The following is a 24,597-nucleotide window of genomic DNA, read 5'->3' as shown; positions in this document are numbered from 1 at the left end:
TGTCTAACCTGCTCAAAGTAATGATAACAAGAAAGGGTTAGTTCCAATAATGAAAAATGCATTTTGACGCTGTTTATTATTGGATTATCTACAGAATTTGAACCTGGGTCTATGATGACAGAGCCTGTCAGAAGAATTGAGGAGTTTACGAGAAGCACTTCAACATAGCATAACATTTAGTTATGTCTCGCGCTAGGCAGAGTTCCCGCGAGATAACACCCCGATTAAGGAGGTGGAAGAAGAGCGTGTAGTTTATTTAGGTTTTCGCAGGCAAAATGGGGACTCTTTCCTCCTTTGTCTCTATTTTAGGACTGTGCGTCCTGCTTGCTTGCACATCAGCGTCTTCAGATGTGTTCGATAGCGTTTTGGGAAACACAGCATCCTGTCATAAGTCATGTGAAATGACATACAGTTTGCACACGTATCCACGGGTGAGTAACTACTCATCTCGATGAGAAAAGTAATGTTTGCTAGCGTTAGCTAACGTTTGTAAGTTAGCGAAGCGAAAGTAGGCCTGTATACTTAATTTTGTTACAACGCCTTAGGTTTAATTAAATGCTGTTTGCAAAAGAGAGCTTGTGACTTGTGTACAAGTTGAAAGTGCGTCATTTTTCACGGTTGTCGTTGTTTGTCGAGGCATTCAACTGGTCCTCTGTTTTGTTTTGCAGGAAGAGGAACTCTATGCCTGCCAGAGAGGTTGCCGTTTGTTCTCCATTTGTCAGTTTGTTCGCGACAGCGAAGATCTGAATCAGACCAAATCCGAGTGTGAATCAAGTAAGCTATGCACTGAGCATTTGACCTATTTAATCCACCTCTGTGCAGTGTCATGGCCTCTATGATATTGTCCGTGCACAATAAAGCTATGAACAACTGTTTATGCACATTATCAACCCCATGTTTACGCACCCAATTCCATAATAAGCGGACTTGCTCTAAACACCGCTTTGTCCTTTGTCTGTAATCCTAGTTTACCATCTGTTACCTCCAAATTTCCGCAGCCTGTCGCGAAGCCTACACCCAGTCTGATGAGCAGTTTGCATGCAACCTGGGCTGTCAGAATCAGCTTCCATTTGCTGAGCAACGGCATGAGCAGGTATTAGTATGTAAATATCACTCAGTGGTCTATGTGGATATACAGATCTTGCATTAAATAACTCTCTACTCAGTATTGCTTGTTTTTTTTCCAGTTGGAGGCTATGATGCCTAGGATTCACCTGTTGTACCCCCTGACTCTGGTCAGAGGGCTTTGGGAGGATGTAATGAGTCAGGCCCACAGCTTCATCACTTCCACGTGGACATTTTACCTCCAGGCTGATGATGGCAAAGTTGTTATTTTCCAGGTATGGTACTCAGTAGGGGGGGGGGGAAACCTAGGTGAGGTCTAATTTAACATTCTGTATGCAAACACAGTTCATCCTGTTACTGGGCAAATGTAATGAAGAATTCTGTCAGATATCCCATCCTGTCTTCTGTTTAACAGACTGAACCACAAGTCAAGTTTTTCTCCCAGGTTGACGTGGAAAAAGAAGTTAAAGAGGAGCCACAGAAGAGCTGTAAGTCATCCACTCAATTTTCTTAAAAGCCACTGAAAGGATGAAGTTGGTGATATTCTCTGCTTTTCTTATTGTCAAGGAATCATACAGGGGAAAAACTCCCCAAACGGACAATGAATGTATCGTTACAAGTATTGCCTGTATAGTCAAAATCTGATTTAGTGTATTCCTCTGTGCCATAGACCTCAATTGTTGTGCCAAAAAATACATACAAGAGCCACATAGTTGCTCTGAGGGACATTATTCATTATGATGAACATGGGCACTTCATTCAATCTCACATACACCGTCCTGCTGCCATAAATACTCACTAGCGCACCAGATAAGTATTAATCCACAGCTGAAAATAGTCCCTAACAAATGCATTAATAACTCGTGTTTGAGAAAGGTTTGCTAAAAACTACAGTGCCTAGCTGTTTAAGAAAATTACTGAGCCTTTTTTTAAATCAACATATATATTTGTGACCAGTTTTACTGGTGTACATCTACAGAGGGAGCAAATACCCTCGGGTGCTAAGGGCCGGGCCTCATGTACAAGGCTGAGTCCTTACCGCAGCGTGGGAAAAAAGAAAAGTGAAAAAAATAGTTGTGTACAGACTGAAAAAAGAGAGCTAGAGAGAGACAAACAAACCCATGCTCCTTTCTCACCTATGTATGGCTGACCAATCACGTGTGAAATTGGTGATGCGTGAATGGCAGATCGCAGATTTCAGAAATTACAATTATTGTATTTCAAACACAATCACTTAAGTTTTGCAATACAACAAGGGAAATAAACAGATGTGTGCGCATGTCAAGTAACTTTTTTTATTTCTCATTTTCAAGTCCCCAGGTTGAGCAGCCCAATTTACAAAGAATACCATCGCACTTTAATCCAGGAGAGGGACAGAGATATGACTGGAGACCGCAGCTATGATGAGTACAGCCTCTTCAGCTGTCTTTCAAGGTTGGTTAGCACACTTATCTACATTGTCGAGGAAATTAAATTGTTTAACTTGCTTAGAGTATGACATTAACAGCACCAAGGATCTAATCCCAATGAGGCCACATAAGCTTAATATTTGTACTTTTCTCCTCAGGAACCCTTGGCTACCAGGGTGGATCCTAACCACAACTCTGATCCTGTCTGTACTGGTCCTGATCTGGATCTGCTGTGCCACTGTGGCAACTGCTGTAGACCAGTATGTACCTGCTGAGGTAAGTTCTCTGCTGTTCTTTTTTTTTTTTTTTTTAATATAAGAGATTCCTGGCAGTTTGGTTAACATACAGGCTCAATCTCGACATGTAAAGGTTTGTTACGTGTCGTTTTAGGGTGCTGTAGTTTTGTTTTGGTTGATTGCTTTTTTAATAATGGGTAATTGCTTGTAATGTATCTGACCTGAAGAAGTTAAAAGAATAGTTCGACATTTTGGGAAATACGCTTATCCACTTTCTTGCTTAGAGTTAAATGAGAAGAGTGTACCACTTTCATATCTGTAGGATAAATACGTAGCTGCTGGAGCAAGCAACTGGTTAGCTTAGCATAAAGATTGGAAACAGTGGGGAATGGCTAGCCTGGCTCTGTTCAAAGGTAACAAAACCTGCCTACCAACACCTCTAAAGCTCACTAATAAACACATTATATCTTGTTTGTTTAATCTGTTTCAAAAAGTGTTAAACGTCAATTTGCCATTTTACAGGGAATGTGCCCTGTACTGCATTTGATCTTTTCCATATTTAACATCTTGCTTAATAATAAAGTGGATGATTGTATATTCAAGGCTGTGACTATCTTTACTTTTGAGTTCCATTTATTTTTTTCCTTCAGAAATTGAGCATCTATGGTGACAGAGAGTACATGAAGGAACAGAAACTGACTCCATATCCAGCATCCTCCCTGCTGATCATCACCTCCAAAGGAACAGAGGAAGAGGCCGGGCCTCTACCTTCCAAAGTGAACCTGGGCCAGTCAGACATCTAGAAGCCAAAGCTGTAGCAGAGACGGGATATCCTCCTTTATGGAAAATCTTTAGTTGATTTTTATCCTCTGGCACAAGACCTGTGCTTCGTGTGGTCTAAACTGGAGTCACTACTTTCAGAACATTTTGTATTACTGATATGTCTCATCTCCCTTTTCTTAAAATTTGAGTGATTTAAAAAGGTGTTTTTTCTGTATATTGGTACAATTAAGGCATTATAGTATTGTGATGCAGTACGAGTAAAATAGGTTTTGGGATTGTTATGTATGCATTAGCTCTCTGTTGGTGTACTTATAATATTGAATAATGTTTAAATAAACTATTTGTGACTTGAAGTGATACAGGTTTTATCTAAAACCCTCAACTTTTGGTAAAATTGTGCTAATATTACAGACCCTCCCTGTTTGTTCTCATGTTTCTACTACAGTGATTTCCAGATATTGAATTTTGCAATAAAAGTCTGTACTCTTAATTTTAATAGTGACAGTACATACGGTAGGTCTTTCCTGCTTCACTGTTATCTGTTCTTGCAATGATGGATCAGAATTAAATACAATAGAGTGAAGTTGTTGACGTGGTTTTTCTTTTTCAGAATGATGCTATGTTCCTTGTTCAGGTTACACTACTGTGAAGGTCTTATTTGTATCTCCAGCATTATGTTGCAGTGGGCATAATGTCTCCTTTTGCTGGACATGTAAAACTCTATTGACCATGTAGTGTTTACTTGCAAATGCAGTAATGCACCATCACACAACTTGTTTATCACTAGAATTGGAATTGAAAGCTAATTTTCAACTCCTACCTAAGGTATACTCTTTCAGCATACTGTGCTCTTTTTTTCACTTTGGTCAGGCTACCCAGCCATTTTCCTAGCTTATTGTTTTGGTGTGAATGTCCTCAGAACTGGCTCTTTGTCAATAAAATATTTGATCACTTAAAATGACTGTGTGGACTGCACTAAGTTGACATGTCAGAGAAGCAGCAATTACACAGTGCATAAAAGATGTAATTCATGGCTGAATTAACCTGGTAAGGGGCCCAAGGGCAAAAATGAGCTGCTAGGCCCCCTATTAGCCCCCTTTTCTCCTACTCTCTGTGCTATGTGTACATTTTTTCTGTGTTGGAATACTGTCTATCCTCCAGATTTGCTGTGTAGTAATTAAATTTAAAGAGGAACTGCAACAATTATACACATCAAAGTCTGTTTACAGGTCTTGGGGGGTACTGTTGCATGTGTGAGAAAAGTTATAGAAAGCCCTTTGTGGCTTTAGACGGCGCAAAGTCTGATGAATTGTAATGTTTCTTGCATCGGTTGTGGCTGAAGACTAGAAGTTTGAAAATGAAAAAAGTGGAGGTAGAAAGAAGTGAGCTTACCAGACCTCTGTGGCCTGCTCCTCATCTCTGCTTGAGGCTAGTGAGCTGAGGCTACATTAGCCGCTACTAGCATAACACATCCGAATCTCAGACACAACTTTCGGCAGTGAAGTTGAATTGTGGTTAGCATAGGCACCATGTTTTGAGGAAGGAAGACAAATGTGTGAAATAAAAAACATCTCTGGTTCTGCTGCATCAATTTTGACACTTTCTTGTGTCTATCTGACAATGTTACAGGAGTGCGATGCTAAATAGGCACAGTACTGTTTTAACAAAGTCATTTAGAAATATGTAACATGATCACAAACCAGGCACACAGACCCTCTTCAAAACAGGGCCTCGAGATTAAGAAATAAGGCCACATTCTTATGGTTCTTATGTCTGCTGGCATTGTGCTTCAGTGCAGCATATTCCCAAACAGATTTTCAATTAAATTACCATAAAACCAGTTACACTGTAAGCATGGGGCTTTTGGGGCCCCTGGGGGAGTTAGCCGTTCTGCAGTTAGTAATCCAGTATTAATTTAATTGGCCTACAACACTGCCATATGTGGTCTGATAAGCACACTTAGCTAGGTTGTGTTTTCAAAACAGCAAAATGACAAGCGAGAAAGTGGACACGTACAAAATACTGAACTTTATTTATAAAAACATAAACAACGCCACCTGTATCCAAGGAAAAAAGTGTTTACAGTTCACCAGTGTGAATCATCTTGGAAAAATATTGTTCATTTGAGCCTAAATGTTACCTGATAACTGACATAATCTGTTTGGAATGCTACCTCAATAGCTGTTCAACAAGTCAATGTCCTCTTCCGTAAGAGCTAATGGGGACAAACGTTTTGTTGGGCGGCTTTGATGTGAACGCCCTTCTGATTTACGCTGCCTTTTTTTGTTATTGTACCAGGAAGGCCTTGCTTGAGTAGTAGTTATGGAAGGAGTGGGTTTCTCTGGTATGTGAGTGTTTGTTGCAGGTCTGTAGAAATGCAGTCTGTCTCTCTTGGTCTCTTCCTCGCTCTCACATACCAAGGGCGCCGCATTCAGTACCTCTCTGACAAACTTCTGCCTGCCAACTAGAGAACAAAAACACTTTGAACTTAGATAATGTGTGATAATGTTAAGCCTCACTTTTAAAAATAGCTCATTACAATGTTAATGTAATGTAAAATGAACTTACAAAAGCGAAGTGCTGATGTTCTGGATTCGTCAATTTTCTTCTGTTTTGGAATTTGTGAGCTATTTGTTTCCCATTGGTTTACAACCTGAAAATGAGACAATGCATTTGTTTGAGATGTCAAACAGCACTAAATCTGCAACATTTAATCTATAATTAAAGAACACTGCTTACATTAAAGAAACGTATGTTTACCTGCTCTGCCCAACCTTCTGTTTTACATCTCGAGTGATCAAAGGTGTCCAGTGGTTTCTCAGAATAAATGAGGCCTAACAGGTCCCATATGTTTGTTTTCAACCCTGTGCCAAGCTGGAGGTATGCATTACATTTAGATATCAGCATCACAATAAGTTACAGACAAGTGTTACACACAACAATTACTGTTGTACCTTCAAACTTGTCCCAGACACATCAAGTTTTTCAAGTTTGGGGAGGATTGTGAGGTATCTGAGAGCCCTTTCTGAGATAGGGTTATCTGTAGAAGAAATGCAATAATTGATCAACATCTTAATCCAAATTCTCTAAAATTATTAATACATTTATTTTGGTTACTAACAGGAAACATCAAGAAACTGAAGACAGTCCAGTCCCTTCCTCATCATCCGGATAGGTGCAGTCAATCTTTGTAGGCCGACATCTGACAGACTGTTACCACCAATGAAAAGCTGAATCAGGCTGCTGAAGAAGAAAGGCAGAAGTGTTAGTAACACATTTTCTTAAATTCTCCACATCATGTCTTTGGGACTGAGAAATTACCTTGCCAATGAGCTGGATGTTAGATGCAGGAATATCTCATGATCATCACCCAGTCTGCAGCCAAACAGGTCCAGAGACTTCAAACTATGAAATGTTTTTATTTCATCCATCCTCTCATGCAAGAGTGGAAATCTGCAGAAATGAAAGGGACAAGATATGTTGCTGTCTCTGGCAAAGCAAAGTGGGAGACTGGAGATATGTTGGCACTATAACTTACCTATTTCTCAGACAGAGGGATCCGAGCACCATCTCCCCATATGCATCACTGAATAACTGCAGTGCTTTTGGAGAAACGTCTGCGTTTAAAAATACACGATTCTCCTCTGCTGCTGCAAAAAGTCTGTCTCCTATTTGCTCAGGGAAGCCCACCAGAGAGTCCACATGGTTAATGTTATCAGCTACGAATAACAGAGTGATGTCAAAGAGAGATTTTGTGGTGTATCTCAGACTTCCCTCTGCATTGTAGGTGAATATGAAGTGCTCTTTTCTCAGCACAAACGGATTTGTCCTTCTGCATGATGATACTGGCTTTGGCTGTGCCAGGACTATGTCACTGACACGACGAAGGTTTCCTCTTTCTCGGACATAAATGGTGCTATTGTCCATACTAAGGTCACACTTTTCCTTTTCCTGTATGAAGGACAAAACTCTTAACTAATGCACGTTTGGTCTGCTAGCCGGCTAAACACCTGAAGCATTACAAACACTCAAGGTAGCTCGCTAGTTAGCTAATATATGGTCGTTGACTGAGCTAAAACCAAGACCAAAGGGATCCCTAAGTCTTAAGTAGGACTCTTTTAATATCTGTTATCGGTTCTTATCTTATTCCGCATATTACACCAAGTTATTTGCTACTTGCGCGGTATCTTTACACGTTCATTGTTCAGCCTACGGGGCAAATTATCACAGTTGTGGTCTTTGCTAGCTAACTTCAAAATAAAAGTCTACTACTAATAGAAATGTTTCAGTACCCCAAAATACAGAATAAATTGCAATAATTTCACTTGAATGCATTTCTAAAAACACGATATGTAATCCACCATGACGCGGTCAATTATATGGTAAATTTAAAAAAAACAACAACTTTACTTTGAAAATATTAAGTAAGAGGAAGAAGTCTTGTTTACATGGTTAGTATGTCCTGTTCCACGCAACGCTAACCTAGCTGAGAGAAGTGAAATGATTTTCATGGGGTTTGGAAGATAATTTGGTAAGCATACATTGTTTAAAGAAGACTAAGCACCTAATTTTTAAATACAACCGAGGCTCCTGCTGTTTTTCTGCCAGTCCTAAGTTACGTTAGGTATTTAACGTTATTAGTTGTTGATGAGCTGTCAAGTGAGGACTTAGTAGCTAACTAAAGCTAACTTAAAACGTTGTTTCTTTTTTGAACGTATTTGTGATAGTTTACAACGTTTCAAACCAACATACGGGGACGGAATAGTTAAGCTTGGAAGCTAAAAAAAAGTTATGTCTCTTTCCTTCTCAGCTTTTTAAGACTGCTGTTGCCTTAGTGCATCATTAGCTTGCCGATAAGTTCTTCAGAGACGAAACCCGTCACTGAGAGTGAATCCGTGTAAATGGCGTCGACAAATGATCCATTTCAGTTTCAAGGTGAGTGTCTTCCACAATCTTCTGTGTGATTAGGAAATGAAGTTGCTTCATTGATGCTAGTTTACTGTTCTCTTTCTCCGCCTCTATGGCATCTGTATCTGCACATAATCTGTAAATGCACTAATCTCAGAAATCTCCCTGTGATGCACTTGTGGTGCATTGGTAGCAACAATGCAGAGTTCACTCAAATAAACTGTCGTATTTTCCATTTATCCATGCCATGAAATTAGAATTTGAAGAAGCTGGGAATCTGTTGGAAGCCAACAGAGATGCAACCACCATTAGCATTGAAGATGAAGATGTCAAGCCTGAGAAGCAGAGAAAAGCTGCTGGTTTCACTCCTGATGGGGATGACGAGGACCCACTTGCCAGTGATGACAAGACAGAGGTCTGGACAAGACTAACACTTACTGAGACTGTGTGAATTTTCTTGAACAATTTAATGTTGTTGCATCAAATATTAATTTGATTAATTTAGTTTTTTTCCGCTTTTCTTTTTATTTGTTTGTCAATTGAAGCTTCTCTCTGGGCAAAAGAAAAGTGTCCCTTTCTGGACGTTTGAATACTACCAAAGATTTTTTGACATCGAGACCCATCACGTAATATTTACAACTTATTTTACTGACTTTTAACCACTGTGGCAATTTGTCTTGTTATATGGAGTACTTCAGAACAAATGTATCTTTTCATATGTAGTGGCTATTAACATTTCTTTCAGGTGAAGGAAAGGATCATTGGATCAGTGGTGCCATGGCCTGGAAAGAACTTTATTCACGTCTACCTTCGTGGAAATCCTGATCTTTATGGTTAGCACATAAACTGTTTAAAATTCATGTCCCAATTTGAGGTTGTCAGACATTTTTTTTCTTTGGCCAATAAGAGATAACTGTGTTCCTGTTCTGTACTGTCGCTTGAAGTATGTAATATTTGTAATGAGTGAAAAATCAAATGGGCACACAAACAGAAGTTCTAATGCCTTCTTTTTGTGCTTTCAGGACCATTCTGGATTTGTACCACTCTTGTGTTTGCCATTGCCATCAGTGGAAACATATCAAACTTTTTGGTGCACTTCGGCGACCCAAACCATAAGTATACCCCAGAGTTCCGAAAGGGTAAGCGCTGTTATTCCTTGGTATTCATGGCTCACTTGTTCAGGTTGAATGTGAGAGGAAACTTTTTCTTTTATTTTTGAATTTGCTGTGATTTCCAGTGACCATAGCTGCGACAGTGATCTTCTGCTATGCTTGGTTGGTGCCCCTTGCCCTCTGGGGTTTCCTGCTGTGGAGAAACAACAAGATCATGAACTTAGTGTCATACTCTTTTATGGAGATCGTCTGTGTGTATGGATATTCCCTTGTGATTTACATTCCAGCAGAGGTAAGACCTGAAATTTTTTCCCCAGAATCACAGGTGTAACAATTTATAAAATTCACTGCTGTACTTCATACGATACGATATATATGTATGTGTGTGTGTGTGTGTGTGTGTGTGTGTGTACACATATATATATAAAATCAGTTAATTGTTTGATTTGGTCTTTTCATAGGATTTATTGACAACAAGAAAAATATAGAATATCACCAGCCTTCTCCTCAACATTTTGATAACATTCACCTGAATGAAATATAATATTTGACTCTTTGGAATTACAGTTTAGGTGAGAAGCTACTCTGACCCATTTAGAGTGGCTTCTCAGGTGCATATACTGTGCAACAGAAAACAAAAACAATACTGTTACAAAATGATGACGACAACCAGATGTGACAACATAAACAGGAGACATCAGCTCAGAAACCACAGCATGGCAAATTTTGAATACAGCATGTGGTGAATTTTTTAATATAACATGTAAATAGATTTTAGAACACTGTATGAATGATTGCATATAAAACTAAATATTGTTACTGTTCATCACAATGTAATGTGTCTGTTATACATTACACATCTTGACAGTTGAGTACTTATTTTCCCCTTTATCATGAATACATTTAGAGCGTATATTGTGTCTAGTAATAGCTTGCATAAAATGAGATATTACAATGTTGTTTCCTACTTAAGGTCCTAGGGATTCTCCCATATGAATGGTTCAGGTGGTGCGCCATTGTGGTGGCTCTGTGCCTCTCCAGCTCAGTTCTGGTGATGACTTTCTGGCCTGCAGTCCGGGATGACCACCCCAAAGTTATCATAACAATCATGTCATCCATTGTTGTGCTCAACGTTCTGCTTGCTGTTGGTTGTAAGGTAATTCTGCTCGCTATAGTTATTATGCTGCTTTTACATAACTTTATTGTTAGGTTTAATTACAAACTTGAGAGATATGGAAAATAAATCTGTTTGGGGAAATAAGATACAACATTCATTGTCCTGCTTTGGCAAACTACATCCTCACTAATCCAGTTGATTCAAGCTGCCTGTCCATCTTGGTGTAGATAACCTCAATGATTGGCTCACTCTTATTTGTCCTCAATGATCTCAGTAGCATGGCCAAGCCTTGACCCAACTTATCTATGTCAATCACAGACACTACACTACACGGACATTTTTGCGTGTCTCTCCCTGTGTGTTTCTGGGAAATGACTATACCTGATGGTGTCAAGTTAACGCCCTCCTTTGAGACTCTCTTCATTGGAAACTTTGACCACATTTGCTAATTGGTGTGAGAATGGGCTGTTAGTGCACTTCTTAATGTGAATACTCTCAGGTCCACAGAGGTATCATATGTCTGGTCACATTCATGTAATTAGTCTACAAAGTAAGCCCATGTCTGAAGGCTGACCAAGATGAATGGATTGCAGGAATACTGTATTCTCTCCTGTAACATTGAACATTTGCTGCACACTTACTCACAGACACACCGGCTTTAGTCCTTGATTGATTAGTAGTTTCTCTTAATACTGTAATTGCTCTTTTTCCTGATTTGTTTGGTTTTTCAGGCCTATTTCTTTAGCAAACCAGAACCAGTACTACAAGCTGACAATTCTGCTACAACAGAGGTGATCAAGGCAGTGTCTTCGCCATGAAAGCCTTTCATTGTTTGAAGGTAAACAATAGTGACACAGAAGCTTTTTAAGCCATGGTCCCATTGTACAAATATACTAATAACCTGATACATATAAGTCATATTCCTCCACCTTGTACTTTCTCATGGCCATTTTTATATTTACATTCAATTGTATCAAGAATGGTAACCTCCTACTTCAGCAGCAGCTCTTCATTGTAGAGCATTGTAGGCTGTATTTTAGTGGCTTTGGCTTGAGTGTGTGTTTTTTGACCTGCGAGAGCAGAACATCTGACACCGGACTTCCTTTACATGATTTCTCCTTCCCAAAGCACATGTTATTCTTTTTTAAATTGCAGGTTCTCCTGTTGCCTTATTGGAGAGAATCGGGTTGCTGTGGTGATGAAGTCATGGGCCGTCTGGATTTCACCTGCACTCTGACATTCTGGCTTAAGACCTTAAAACCCAGTGTGTATGCTTGGTTCAACTGCGTGACCTCTGAAAATGAACACTGGTACCAAGTATGTTATTTCTAATGAGATGGGTTCTAAACTTCCTTAAAGATAAATGGGTTATGGTGTCACACAGCATATAACTACCATACTAAAAGAGATCTTATCTACTTTATAGTTCTTATGTTGAAATATTTAGGTAACCAGTCTGTGCAGTAATGTTGGTGGCATCAATGGCATTTTGTATATGCATTTTTATATTCTGTTAATGGGAACTGGCTTGTATATACTTTGTGTATTGCATTTTCCTCCAAATGAAATAACCATAAGTGCCCTCAACTAATGCCAAAGACCCATTCTAAATGTCCAAGGGATTTACAATTTGTGTAACAATTTTTTTTATTAATTAGTTTTTATTGTGATGCATTGCATTTGATACAATGTATGAGATTTCTGTGTCTGTTCTCTGAGTGTTTCATGGGGAAAAAAATAAAACATGGTCTTTGTGGGACCCACCTTTTTATTAATGAAATCATCGTTGTTATGACAGTGATCAGTTTACCTGGAGTCTATTTTTCAACTTCCACATTAAAGAAATAGTTGGGAAATATGCTTATTTACTTCCTCGCCATGAGTTACATCAGAAGATTGATACCACTCTCATGTCTTTAGTATAAATTTGAAGCCACGGCCAGCAGCTGGTTAGCTTAGCTTAGCATAAAGACTTGAAACGAGCAAACGGCTAGATTTACTCTGTTCAAAGGTAACAAAATCCACCTACCAGCATCTCTTAACCTCACTAATTAACACATTATATCTTGTTTGAGCCAGGCTAGCTGTTTCCAGTCTTTGCTAAGCTAAGCTAACTGGCTGCTAGCTGTAGCCTTACATTAAACTGACAGACGCAAGAGTGGTATCGATCTTCTCATCTAACACTGCAGGAAAGCAAATAAGCCTATTTCACAAAATGTCTAACTATTCCTTCAAATAACATAAAAGTTGTTTTGTCGACATATTTTCCATCAAAATCTAAAATGTGGAAAACCTAGGGCTAAACACCAACTGAAATTCAAATCAGTTCTAAAACACTCCTATATATATATATATATATATATATATATATATATATATATATATATATATATATATATATATATATATATATATATATATATATATATATATATATATATATATCTATATCTATATCTATCTATCTATCTATCTATATATATATATATATATATATATATATATATTAGTTTCCAAATAATAAGGATAAAAATGACTAGTGACTATGGATAGTTGCATCATATAAATGCTTAAAATGAACAATTTTTGCCCACCTTTTTCTTTCACTAAACCTTAAGTTTTTAGGTACCACAACCTTAGATTACCCCAGCCCCCACACGTGTCGGCAACGTGACTCTTTTCTACCAGCTCCTGACAGCATTAAAGGCTGCCAGTACATTTCAACAGTTGGACATTTTAAATATTTAAGGGAGAGATCGTAACTAATAGGTATAACTTAAATTTCAAAGAGTGAGTCTAACTTTAAAAGTGGGCATTTGGCTGCTGCTACTGTTTTTCCAACTCATCCATCTAAACCGTCATGTGGTCGAGCAAACTGATAGAATCTACTGTGTCACTGTTTGGATGCACAGATCACATGCAGTGGAAAATGTTACTTATGTATGTAAAGCCTGTTTCTACAGGGACACCGCGTGTGCAGCACCTTACATGCAGGGGACCTCTGTTAAGTCTGTGTTTTAGATTTCCATTGATTAACAAGGGCACACTTTTCAGATTAATTAACAAAATATATTTAAAAAAATTGTCACTTGAAACGGTGTCAAAGGGATGGTGGTGCCCTAATTAATGGTCATTCTAGCCCCAGCTTTGAGTTACACAGGAGCTGCCCGTCAAACAGATAACCCTGTAGAGGAATGTCACCTGCCTCAGTCTCAGTCATGCATGTAGCTGCTCGTATTTGTGAAGTGGATTTACCAACACAATGCTCAAGGCCTATTTGAATAGCTTGTGAGTATTAACTTTAAAAAAAAAAAGAAGAAAATTCCTTTCTAAATATTATTTTTTTTTATATTGTAATTTTGAAAACTTACCACAGGATGGCTACCTCAAATGGGAAAGGTGAAAAAGTGTCCAAATTTGAGACATTGAAACTTTTGGAGAAATGCAGAAAGGAAAGAGATGATGCCATGCACAGAGAAAGTGTTCTCAGAGAGAAACTTAAACAGTATGAGTCAAGGATACGTTCAACTGAAGCTCTGAAACAGAAACTGAAGACCTTGACTATGGACAACAAGGAGTTCAGGAAACAAGTGAAGGCTCTTCGTACTGAGATTGGACTTGAGTGCAACCCTAAGTTCAATGGAAAGACCACAAAGGATATAATCAGTGACTTGCATGAAAAAGAGCGTGAGTGCAGTTCCCTGGTGGAGAAGGCTGGGAAACTGAGTCTGACCATTGATGATTTGACATCAGAGTTGGCAAATACAGTCACGTCTAAAACACTTTTAGAGGATCAAGTGCAATCATTGCAGCAAAATCTCAAGGATATGACAAATAATCAGCGGCGTCTGCTGAAGTTGTGGGAAGACAAGAAGTCCCAGAGGGAGCAGCTCGCCCTCCCTGCAATTACCCCGAAACCTGGACAAAGACCATTTGTCCATAAAGCAGTTCAAACTGAGATGTCCATCAATTCATCCCAAAAGCTCCCAGTCAATGCTTTTGAGACCAAGCCATTCTCTCGGGACCATGACAAAAAGACTGTTTTGAATAAACACAGTTTTCCAAATTATGGAAGTGGTTATCATCATGATAAGAAAGCGTTCATGCAGGATGAAACGAAAGGAATTCAAAATTGACTTGACCTTTTGACTGACAGCCACTAAAACTCTGCATTGAGAAAGTAAAGCAGAGATATAGCAAATAATTATTAGAGTAATGTTTAATATATATGTAAATAAACAAATGAGTAAAAGGAGATACAATTTAAACGATGAAAATCTGATTTATAGCTTGTCTTGGTGCCTTGTGTAATTGAATTCTGTGACAATGTAGTTATTTCCGTATTTGTATCATTCAACGGTAACCTAACTTTATACATCTGAAGTCAACATTTAACCGAAGCAACTTTTAAACGCTATTGTTTGTTTATTCCGTTCAACCAAGCTTGCATTGGCCGGACAGTCCGAATTTATACATATATTTTTTTGTTGAACAAGCTCGTCAAACTAAATTCGTGTGGCTGTGATACTGGCAGCAGGCACGAATATGGACAACTTTTAATCGGGGTCCTTCAGAGGTCCTTTGAATACATGTGGCGCGATATGGGAAACTGAGTGGAAAATAGTTTGACAGCCGGAGAGCCGAAGAGAGTATTATCGCCGTGTGGCTCTCCATCTACCCAAACAACATGTTTTCTATACAGCAAAGTTGTTGGTTTGTCCGCAAGGTGAGTCTTTAAACTTAATTCTTCATTCATAAACGAGAAAATGTATCGCCGTGCTAGCGTGCTAACTTCAAGCAGCATGTCTTGTTTATGCTAGCTTTTTTGTTTCAGCTCATTGCGTTAAATGACACAAAATACATAAAACAAGTTACAGAACAGAAAGGAAAGTACAATTAAGGCAAAGAAATTTGGCACATTTCTATAGCATATACTATAAAAAAAAGAACCAGAGCAAGTAAAAAATAAATAGGGTTAAAGTTATCAAGAGCAAAATAGCTGTTTTAAAAAGATATTAAGCCCTATACAAGTTAACGTTACACGAGAGATACTATATCAAAATATAACATGACACATCATTATACAGTTGCTGAGTTTTTCGATTAATCTGATATATAATTTTGAGATTTATGTTGAAAGACATAAACCAATTCGAGCAGAAACTGTTAGTCCATTTGCATACGTAAATATGATATACCCAGCACAATGATCAAATTGATACGATCCAGCAAGTGAATATGCATTTATTCTTTGAAAAAGACTGTCAAGATGTTCAAGTGCATTTTCAACTTTAAAGGACACCCAGATCTGGATGCGGTAGTTTCTACCGCAGAATAACAGAAAACACAAGGATCCGGGGCTGCAAATAGCAATTGTTTTCATTATGAATTAATCTGCAAATTATTTTCTTGATAAGCCAGATAATCGTTTAGCCAGAATGTCAGAAAATACCTTTTCAGCAGCAGAGTATTTTAACTCAAAATATTTTTTTCTTCTCATCGATACATTGACACCATAGAAAGCGGAGGGGTGAAAATGACCAAGTATGACTTGTTCAAACGCCTTACAGATGAGTCTGTTAAGACATTTCCTATCATTCAGGTTTGCATCAAACTTCTTGGGAGTAGGCAATGTTGCAACAGGGTTTTTTAAGAGAAAAGAGATCATAGGTTTGCATAAACCCCAGTAAGGCCTTCTGGAATCGCCTAATATACCTTTTCTACTGTTTTTTAAATAACATATTGACAGCTAAGCAGAATACTCCGATTTAAATGTCGTAGTCTTAATGTAGAGTAGAGTTAATGATTGGGTATTTGTTATGTGTATATAGTAATGATTGACTGCTCTGTTCAGGTGATTTGCTGGAGAGCTGTGGCCAGTATTGCTTGGGCTGTCCTGTTGTTGCCACCCATCACAGCAGTTTTTGTAATCCTCAGCAGGTTCAGTCTCCTCCACCCCATCCAGACGATATCAGGTCAGTCACAACGTTCATTGTGAGATTTGATTCATAGCTATATGAAGTTGCGTGAAGCTTACTGTGGACTGCTTTTTACATGCAGAATGCCTGTCCCTATTAACAAGTGCAAGTGCCATCTTCTCTTTAATCCTGCTGTGTGGAGTGATCCTCATGGTTGGGTTCCTGAATCTGGAGTATTATACAGGTGAGTGGCAGGACACTGCAAAAAGTAGATTGAATATTTCCTAGAGGTGGTGGTTGTTGTTGTTGTTGTTGTTTGCTCACATCTGACTTTGTCTTGTGATTTGACAGGGTCTTCCAGTTACTGGTTTAGTAAGCTTTCAGTTTAGCAGAGCATTGCATCAGCTCATCAGTTCAGGGTTTATGTACACAAGACAAATCAAACTAATATCTCAGGTGAATTAATCGAAAGTAACAGCTAACAGGAAATGAAGTATCTGCATATGATAAATTTTACATAGGACTAATACATTTGGTGTATCATTTCACTGTTGTCAGTTTATTCATTAATGTGGTAAATCTTGGTATTTTATCTTGATAAATTACTAAAATAACTGATTACCTAATTGGCATAGATTTAATTTTCTTCTTAATTAATCATTTCGGCACTGCTTTACACACAGTATAATCATAGCCAAAATCATTATGACACATACATTGCTAAAGTTGCACTCCTTGTCACTTTTGAGTCTAACTAATATATCTGCACATTCATATTATGCAGTGTTGGGAACAGTGTCTAGTTAGCAAAATATGCGAAATTTGACAGCTAGCACATATGTTAGTCTTTGGTTGTACCTCTATTTTTTCTTTTTCTCTTCAGTCATCCCAACTATTGCATGCTCGAAAATTGCCCTGTTTGGTCAGCTGCTCCATCCTCGTCAGTTTGTCCATTCCCTGGCCCACTGTATCATGGGAATAATCGTGGCTTGGTGTTGTGCCGTCACCATCGGGGGCAGATATGAGACAATCGGCTACCCTTGCACACAGATTGATGGGTAGGCGGCTATCACGTAAAACTTATCATGTTGAGCTTTACATCCATATAGCACCCATAGTCTAATTGCCTCAATGTGTTTTCAGCACTGACAGTTCCCCTCAGATGTGTCTGAATGAGTATCACCTCATCCTTCTGCTGGCTGGAGCCTTTGTTGGATTCTCTCACAGTCTGCTGGGTGTGATCCATAACATGAACTATGTCTCTTTCCACACTGTTCAGGTATGTGACATGAGTCTCCTTTATCTGACTAATGACGATACAAAGACTGCATTTAAGACTAAGCCATTCAGGCAAAATAGTTCTTAAATATTCAAAATATTTCTAGTCATTTCAAGTTAGCCTCCATTCACATTTTCAACTCTTTGTTTTAAACCTGGTTTACACTTCTGCCAATCAACATGAATACATTCAGGTTTCTTAAGCCTTGATATCCCCAACTACACAGGCTGACCCAAACTTTATGAAAACAAAATAACTGGCACTATACTTAAAATAGCAGTTTATGGTTATGGTTAGCGTGGATGTTCACCCATTGTTATTTTCCCCCAGCAATACAAATACCTTCGCTTTAAGGGATCCCTGCCTTTGGTGGTGAAGTGCAGTGCCACTCAAGCACTTTACTCTGTCAGGAACTACATTGTTGTGTATTTCTTTTTGGGTAAGTGATCTCTGTTTACAAATGAAACTTCAGTAACACAGAACTCCCATACCTTGATACAAACTGCTCGAGGAGTTTAAACTTTCATGATCTTCTCCCAAATAGGCTCCTAAAAGTCACTTTTTATAGAAATACTTTTATTTATTGTACTTGAGCTCTGTTTTTTTTTTTTTTTGCTCTTGTCCTTCCGCATTGGAAGTGATAGACAAAATATTTCAATTTTATGTTAACAGGATACATTCCAAGAGCATGGATTTGTAAAACACTGTATCTTCATTTGAACAGGTCAGTATGGATTCTGTGTTTATATATGATTAAACAAACATACTTGTGTTGTTTTTTGGCCCTGCCACACAGGGCCACTGCTCCCTGGACTGATGTAAAGCACTTCATTAATGTATTTGTGTGCAATCTCCACCTCCAGCTCTGTCCACCCTCTTGACAGCATAGCTGGACTGCTGGACCTCTCCCTGCTCTACCACCTGTGGATCAGTGCCAGCTTCCTCCTCTTCACATGGCATATCACACAGCTGCTCTTTAGGATCTTTGTCACAGAGGTATGTGTAACAATAAAAGACTACATTTATACAATCCCTAATATTGCAAAACCAAAGGTTATGCTAAAGAATACCACTTAACTAAAGATCAACGTGCCAGTTGACCGTGGTGACCACCATAGAATTGCATGGACTCTGCCCAGTTCTGATAATCAAATTTGATTGCCAATTTATGGCTGTAATTGGCTTAAAAGTAGAGGGTTGTGTTGCCAAGACAAATTCTGTTTGCCTGTTAATTATTTAGAGACACTAGGGGGCAATGTTGTCATTGCTTTAGATGTTCAAGTATCTGAAGCTAACTTAATAGGATTATAATATTAATGGTGAACATCCCAGAATTCATCTCAAGTGGTCAATTAAAATTACACTTCAGGAGCTCGACTTTAAGGCAATATGTTATCTAATATATTTCCTGTTATCTGCAGGTGTACAGTTTTCCTGTGCAGCCATCTTTTACTGAGGATGCCCACCAGAGTCTTCCTAAAGTTATTACCAACAAGCAGCCAATGATATTGAAGGTAGATAAAACACATAATTAGATTCATTCAAGTTCAAGTTTCCTGCTTACTGATCATGAAATTTGTCAAATTTCTTTTCCCAAATTGTAGTTTCTAGCTCTGCAGGACTTGGCTCTGCTGTCTCAACACGCCCCATCACGACGCTGTGAGGTCTTCAGTCTGAGTCAGCCAGGTCTGTTATGTTGTCTACACATAGACATTTTTAGATGATTTTGCTTGTGTAAAATAAATCTTGACACATTTCTAATATTCAGATTGTATTTCTAAGTAGCTTATAACAAAAGCAAAATGTATGTCTTGTCTTTCCCAGGTGGCCATCCTCATAACTGGAATGCCATCAGTAAGGAGTGTCTGTCTCTGCTGGCTGATCTGACCCAGAGACTCGTAGCCTATCACGACACTATAGCAACCAATGGCAGGGCCAAATCACTGTCTACTGGGAGTGAAAGGAAGACTTCATCTGAGACATCAGGTATGTTGCTATAAAAAAATAAACTTAATTGTTTATGACCAGTCCCCTTTATCCTTTCTGTCCCACTTTGTTTTCTTAAAAGTAACCTCAGGTACAGAAGATATGATGAGCCCGAGGCCCACTTTACTGATGAAAACTCCGGCTTCGGTCTTCGCTCGCTCCATTGTTGGCGGCCCACAGAGCCCTCTGACGGCGCCATTCACTCCTGACCTGGACAGCCCTTTAGCTTCTCCTGCCCTGCGGCGTCTTACTGCTCCTGTGGAACAATGCTCGCCATGGTTCGGCACAGTGCAGAGCCCACACATCATGAGGAGAGCCCCAAAACTCTGGTCCACCTCCACAGGTGAGAGGAAGCTAGTGGAAGACACTAGGTCACTAAGATCATACGGACTCTTTAAGGTTTCACACCAAAAATGGTTAAATACTGTATGTATACAAGGTAATAGTCAACATTGTTGTTGTAGCCTGTAAGTGACAGATTCACTTTTTTTTTTTTTTTAATCTGTTCGTTATAGCTCCGAAACTGATGTTAATACGTTTAGTCATTTTGGAGGTGTAATTTTTTTATATATATATAATTTATTTTTTTCATTTTACACCTTTTTAAATGACTACAGGAATCAGCTGATTTCAACTATTGCCAGAGGTTTCGGAACTTCTGGCATGCCAATTTGTCAGTGGGTCAGGGTATCATTACATAGTAATAGAATGATAGATATCTACTAAACCAGCTTTCTTGCTGGTTCCCATTTGTGATTTAGCATCTGTGTCGGTGCAGATTCACAGGTCAATGGCAGTCCCCAGCCATCCCCTTCCTCACTTCCCAGTCCCAAACAGGAACCGTCCAAACCAAGTCTCCTGGCTCAGTTCCTCCAGAACAGAAAAGAACAGGTACTTAAGTTTTGTTGTTACAATACAGACTTACAATATAGATGTTAGTATGTATATAGAGCATTGACAAAGGGCTTTTCATACTTTATTAACCTTGGGCTAACAATAGTAGTCATAGAGAGAGGTCTGTCAAGTTTAATTTTTAATTTTTTTTCCAAAACCAACAATCTGACAGTCATCTCTATTTTACCCAGTGATTAGCCAGGATGTGCACAGGTGTGAAAATGGACAGAGCTCCATTTGCGCTGCAAATTCTTTTCTCTACGTTTCCTCATTCACAGCTCAATCACTTCTGTGCTGGCACCAGAGAGGTGTGCTTCAGAGATATTATTAACAATGGCTAGGAAAATTGGCTTATCTATAGCTTGGTTACTCATCTCTTTTACTGATGATTGCTTCTGCTTTATAAAGTAAAGGTCACGTCATCCATCTTTGTTCTTATGGAGTGTACATCCATCTTAAGGGTGGGGACATCCCAGATTTGAAGCAGTTGGGGTGGTCTTAGCCAAGGGTTAAGTGTGAAAAGCCAATATTTCTTCATTTGTGTTACATTTTCTTGTGTAGTTTTGAAAGCAAAACAACTTTACACTTAATTGTCCCATTCAGGTTAAAAATTTCTTGGCAAAGCGGGTGCTGATAATGTATTTGTTTAACAAGGTAAGGATGTGTGGCATGTGCATGCTGTCTTAAGGCTTCTTAACTCCCTGCATTCTCTCATCTGACAGTAGATTTTCATTTGGTTTTACCAAATCTAACAGCCTCACCCTGCAGGCATCACTAATTTAACTCCTGGTTTTTGGGCTTAATTGTGCAGACATTACTAATGTAGCTCTTTTCCATCCATCTAGCTGTTACAGTGAGCCTTTCTAATTAATTTCAAAGATTGAATTAAGGAATAGTGTAAAACGTGTCTTGCAAGTCACGTGACAATTATAAAACCATTGTTATTTGTACTAATCAAATGTTGAGAAATCATGTCCTTGTGATCATATTAAAAGTGTGAGAGTACTGGTAAGTTTATCATGGTCTCTTACAGCTTCCAGAAGCCTCCAGTCAAGCTCTGTTTGCAGACAGCCAGGCTCACATCTGGGCTTTAGAAGGTAGGAAGAGAGGGTGGACTTTATTTTCATTTATGGATGTGACCCGTTGATACATGTACATTACTTTGTCCTCTATTATCCTCATCCAGGACTGTCTTACCTTGTTCAAGCCTCCTATTCAGAAGACCAGTTTGGGGTTGTCCAGACTACATTACCCAGCATTCTCAGTTGCATGCTGGTCTTACAAGAGGTAAGCTGTCATGGTTTACTGCAGCTACCCTGAGAGCACACATTGGCGCAGCAACAATGTTTAAAAAACTGACTGCTATCAGATTTCACAGCCCCGCTGTATTGTACTGTGTACAATATAGTGTGTGTGAACTGGCTTTGCATGCCTCTCTAAGTACAAACCTTGCACTGACCTTTGTGCCTTGAAAACAAACAAACCAGTGTACTTTCCTTTTTATCTACATGGTATTAATCTGTATATTGTGAGTAGCCATGTAGCAAGTCCATCGTTGTAGAGTTTATCAAATGCAATTTCTCGTATTGATCAACAAATGAAATTCCAGTGTTTTGCTCGGAGGCAAAGTCTGGTGGGTCAGTCAGACAAGAGTTTCTCTGTATCTGCGGCAGTCAGTTATTGTTGAAAAGTAACTTTATTGACATTGACTCTGTAGATGCAAGTTAGAAGATGGAATTTGAATTCCCAAGGGTTTTTGCATGGAAAAGACTACCTTTACAACAACAACCAAGACTTCATTACACACACTGCAGTGTGGATGTAGGTAAAACAAAATGACTGTGTTGCCTTGCATTGTGTGCCCACTGACAGCAGGTGTCTTGTCCTCCTTGTCTTCAGGCAGTAGATCGCCACTTCAAGCTGCCTCATGCCTCCAGTAAGCCCGTCAGGTCGACCAGCAGCATGGGAGACTCCACTCACAAAACACTGCGCTTTGCTCTCAGGGCCACTCTCAAGACTGCCATCTACAGGATAACAACTACTTTTGGAGATCACTTAAAGTAAGGCCTGTCATTAAAATGGAATTTCTTCAAATGATTAAAAAAATAATGTATGAAAAATTTTTATTTTATGTTTTTCAAATCCTCAGTGCTGTTCAGATGTCTGCAGAGCATCGGAAAAGATTGCAGCAGTTTCTGGAGTACAAGGAATAGCACACTTGGCTCTTGTGCCTTCAGTTTCTTATCAGCGTGATTTGTGTGTATGTTCACATTAGTATAAGTGAGGCAACAAGTGAAAGCCCATGATAGTGCCTCTTTTAATATTTATGTCATGACGGATTGTATTTGATAGGCTAGATCACATCTCCTTCATGTATGAGGCGACGGCAGGAAGCCCAACCGATAAACTGAAACGGGTTGGAAGACTTACCGCCTGTGTTTGGACTGGAGATTTAAACTAGCTTACTGTATAGATAAACAGCTCATTCCAAAAAGATGATTGTTTAATTTGTATTACAAGAAAATCATATCAAGTAATCATATTTGACTTTTGTTAATTAGGATGAGGTGTGATGAGTGAGAGAGATGGCACGATATGTGGTGAGCAAGAGGCTGTGGTTTTTTTGTTTTTGTTTTTTTTGTTATGAGATCTCTTCAGTTTCACAGGTGTCAGAGAATGTGTTCTGATATGTATTTTCGTAGATCTGGTTTTGTTCTAGACACCAGCCTGGAGAACAAGTTTACAGCTGTGCACATCAGTTCAAGTTCTCTTAACTAGAAAATACACCATAGTCAGATTTACAGATCAGACTCCTCTGTTTGTATATGTTGACTATTTTTTGTTTGTCATTTGTCATATTAAGTAAGGATGGATATACGGTGTGACTGGTTACAAGTGTAGGTAAATATGTTTTGTCACTGCCAATATGTATTGAGTTTCAATTCCCATTCAAAGACCTGTTGAATAAAAACATTATGTAAAGATCATGTCAGGTTTTGTGGAAAGTGGAGGGCATTGACTGAACAAAAGGCAGCTATTATCAATTCCAAGTTATCTAATAGTACCTGATGTGCTTAACAAGATGCAGTAGAGGGATAATGGAAGCTGATTTTAAAAATGCTTTTAAAATGTTTATCTGGGTACTGAATCCTCAAACTGGCACCTCCCAAAAAACCCAAATAATCAATTGGACAGCAGACGTGTCAGACAGATGACCTTGCTCAGTTTGCACACTGGAAACGGCGAGGAGGAAAAAGGAAGTGTTTGAAACATCCATTAATACAATAGGCCTTTTCCATAACAGACATTATGACTTTCATTGTAGGAGCAGCACAAGTGCTACTAATCGCTTTAACAATGACTCCGTTTTATTCAGGTGTGACAGTGAGCCGACATGCACAGTACCAGGACTCTGAAACTGAAGCACCTAAATAAATTATTTACACCTGTGCTTTTCCCACTGTGACATATCAGAATGTCTTTTAAAAGGCCTGCCATACAAAATATCTGTTTTATATGCTTGAAATAACATCCAAACCAACCAAATACTTAAATAACCATTAGTCTAGTCCATTTTAAGATGTTATTCAGGAGATATCACTACAATCCACTGTTATTAATAAAATCTAAAAAAAAATGTAAAAAGTCCTAATGGTAATCCTGAGATGTTAAAATTGGGGAAATACTGTAGTTGTAAAGCTTTGGGATTAGTTAAACTTGTAAATCAGGACTATGTTGGTCCTTTATCAAACACTGGATCTTAATTAGTAAATATACACATTTGATATAGACTGACAATGGCAGGTAATAGAATTTTTCAACTTTTCAATTTTTGTCACTGCTGGTTAATGGAGTTACTACTGCCACATTTGGCTTCAGCATGATGTTCT

The 24,597-nt window shown here is 38.7% G+C and overlaps 5 protein-coding genes across 10 annotated transcripts; 4 read left to right on the top strand and 1 right to left on the bottom strand.

The window, feature by feature from the left end:
* Positions 1-203: 203 nt before the first annotated feature.
* tmem59 (transmembrane protein 59) lies at positions 204-4,076 on the top strand. 4 transcript variants are annotated; one of them, XM_044218183.1, is made up of 8 exons: positions 204-431; positions 669-774; positions 999-1,093; positions 1,167-1,340; positions 1,511-1,553; positions 2,379-2,499; positions 2,633-2,750; positions 3,361-4,076. In XM_044218183.1, exons 1-8 carry the CDS (start codon positions 276-278, stop codon positions 3,511-3,513), a joined length of 966 nt encoding a protein of 321 aa, XP_044074118.1. In that variant the 5' UTR covers positions 204-275; the 3' UTR covers positions 3,514-4,076. The 4 variants fall into 4 exon arrangements, with proteins under 4 accessions (XP_044074118.1, XP_044074116.1, XP_044074119.1 ...); XM_044218181.1 differs by having other exon boundaries at positions 1,481-1,553; XM_044218184.1 differs by having other exon boundaries at positions 205-431; positions 1,188-1,340.
* Positions 4,077-5,501: 1,425 nt separating this feature from the next.
* lrrc42 (leucine rich repeat containing 42) lies at positions 5,502-7,716 on the bottom strand. Of its 2 annotated transcripts, none has more exons than XM_044218179.1 (7): positions 7,032-7,716; positions 6,815-6,946; positions 6,615-6,736; positions 6,448-6,533; positions 6,254-6,367; positions 6,062-6,146; positions 5,502-5,957 (listed from the first exon to the last, which is right to left on the bottom strand). In XM_044218179.1, the coding sequence occupies exons 1-7, from the start codon at positions 7,418-7,420 to the stop codon at positions 5,668-5,670; spliced, it is 1,218 nt and encodes a 405-aa protein (XP_044074114.1). In that variant the 5' UTR covers positions 7,421-7,716; the 3' UTR covers positions 5,502-5,667. The 2 variants fall into 2 exon arrangements, with proteins under 2 accessions (XP_044074114.1, XP_044074115.1); XM_044218180.1 differs by having other exon boundaries at positions 6,615-6,733.
* Positions 7,717-7,883: 167 nt separating this feature from the next.
* On the top strand, positions 7,884-12,410 carry yipf1 (Yip1 domain family, member 1). Its single transcript, XM_044218185.1, has 10 exons — positions 7,884-8,024; positions 8,304-8,428; positions 8,659-8,816; positions 8,947-9,027; positions 9,147-9,234; positions 9,424-9,540; positions 9,639-9,805; positions 10,487-10,669; positions 11,362-11,468; positions 11,786-12,410. Exons 2-9 carry the CDS (start codon positions 8,395-8,397, stop codon positions 11,446-11,448), a joined length of 915 nt encoding a protein of 304 aa, XP_044074120.1. The 5' UTR covers positions 7,884-8,024; positions 8,304-8,394; the 3' UTR covers positions 11,449-11,468; positions 11,786-12,410.
* A 1,597-nt stretch (positions 12,411-14,007) lies between these two features.
* zgc:113691 (uncharacterized protein LOC503529 homolog) lies at positions 14,008-15,349 on the top strand. The gene has a single exon (XM_044219157.1). It carries the CDS (start codon positions 14,008-14,010, stop codon positions 14,764-14,766), a length of 759 nt encoding a protein of 252 aa, XP_044075092.1. The 3' UTR covers positions 14,767-15,349.
* ndc1 (NDC1 transmembrane nucleoporin) lies at positions 15,222-23,689 on the top strand. Of its 2 annotated transcripts, XM_044218173.1 has the most exons (18): positions 15,222-15,356; positions 16,485-16,605; positions 16,691-16,792; positions 17,432-17,606; positions 17,692-17,827; positions 18,158-18,266; positions 18,500-18,551; positions 18,691-18,823; positions 19,249-19,341; positions 19,432-19,513; positions 19,652-19,813; positions 19,896-20,156; positions 20,592-20,704; positions 21,311-21,361; positions 21,741-21,804; positions 21,894-21,994; positions 22,607-22,767; positions 22,857-23,689. In XM_044218173.1, exons 1-18 carry the CDS (start codon positions 15,318-15,320, stop codon positions 22,918-22,920), a joined length of 2,019 nt encoding a protein of 672 aa, XP_044074108.1. In that variant the 5' UTR covers positions 15,222-15,317; the 3' UTR covers positions 22,921-23,689. The 2 variants fall into 2 exon arrangements, with proteins under 2 accessions (XP_044074108.1, XP_044074109.1); XM_044218174.1 differs by lacking the exon at positions 21,311-21,361.
* The last annotated feature ends 908 nt before the right edge of the window (positions 23,690-24,597 follow it).

The sequence above is a fragment of the Siniperca chuatsi genome, linkage group LG13 (genome assembly GCF_020085105.1).
Source record: "Siniperca chuatsi isolate FFG_IHB_CAS linkage group LG13, ASM2008510v1, whole genome shotgun sequence".
NCBI lineage: Eukaryota > Metazoa > Chordata > Actinopteri > Centrarchiformes > Sinipercidae > Siniperca > Siniperca chuatsi.
Note: the sequence above shows the minus strand (reverse complement) of the source record. Positions and strands in the feature narration are given on the sequence as shown.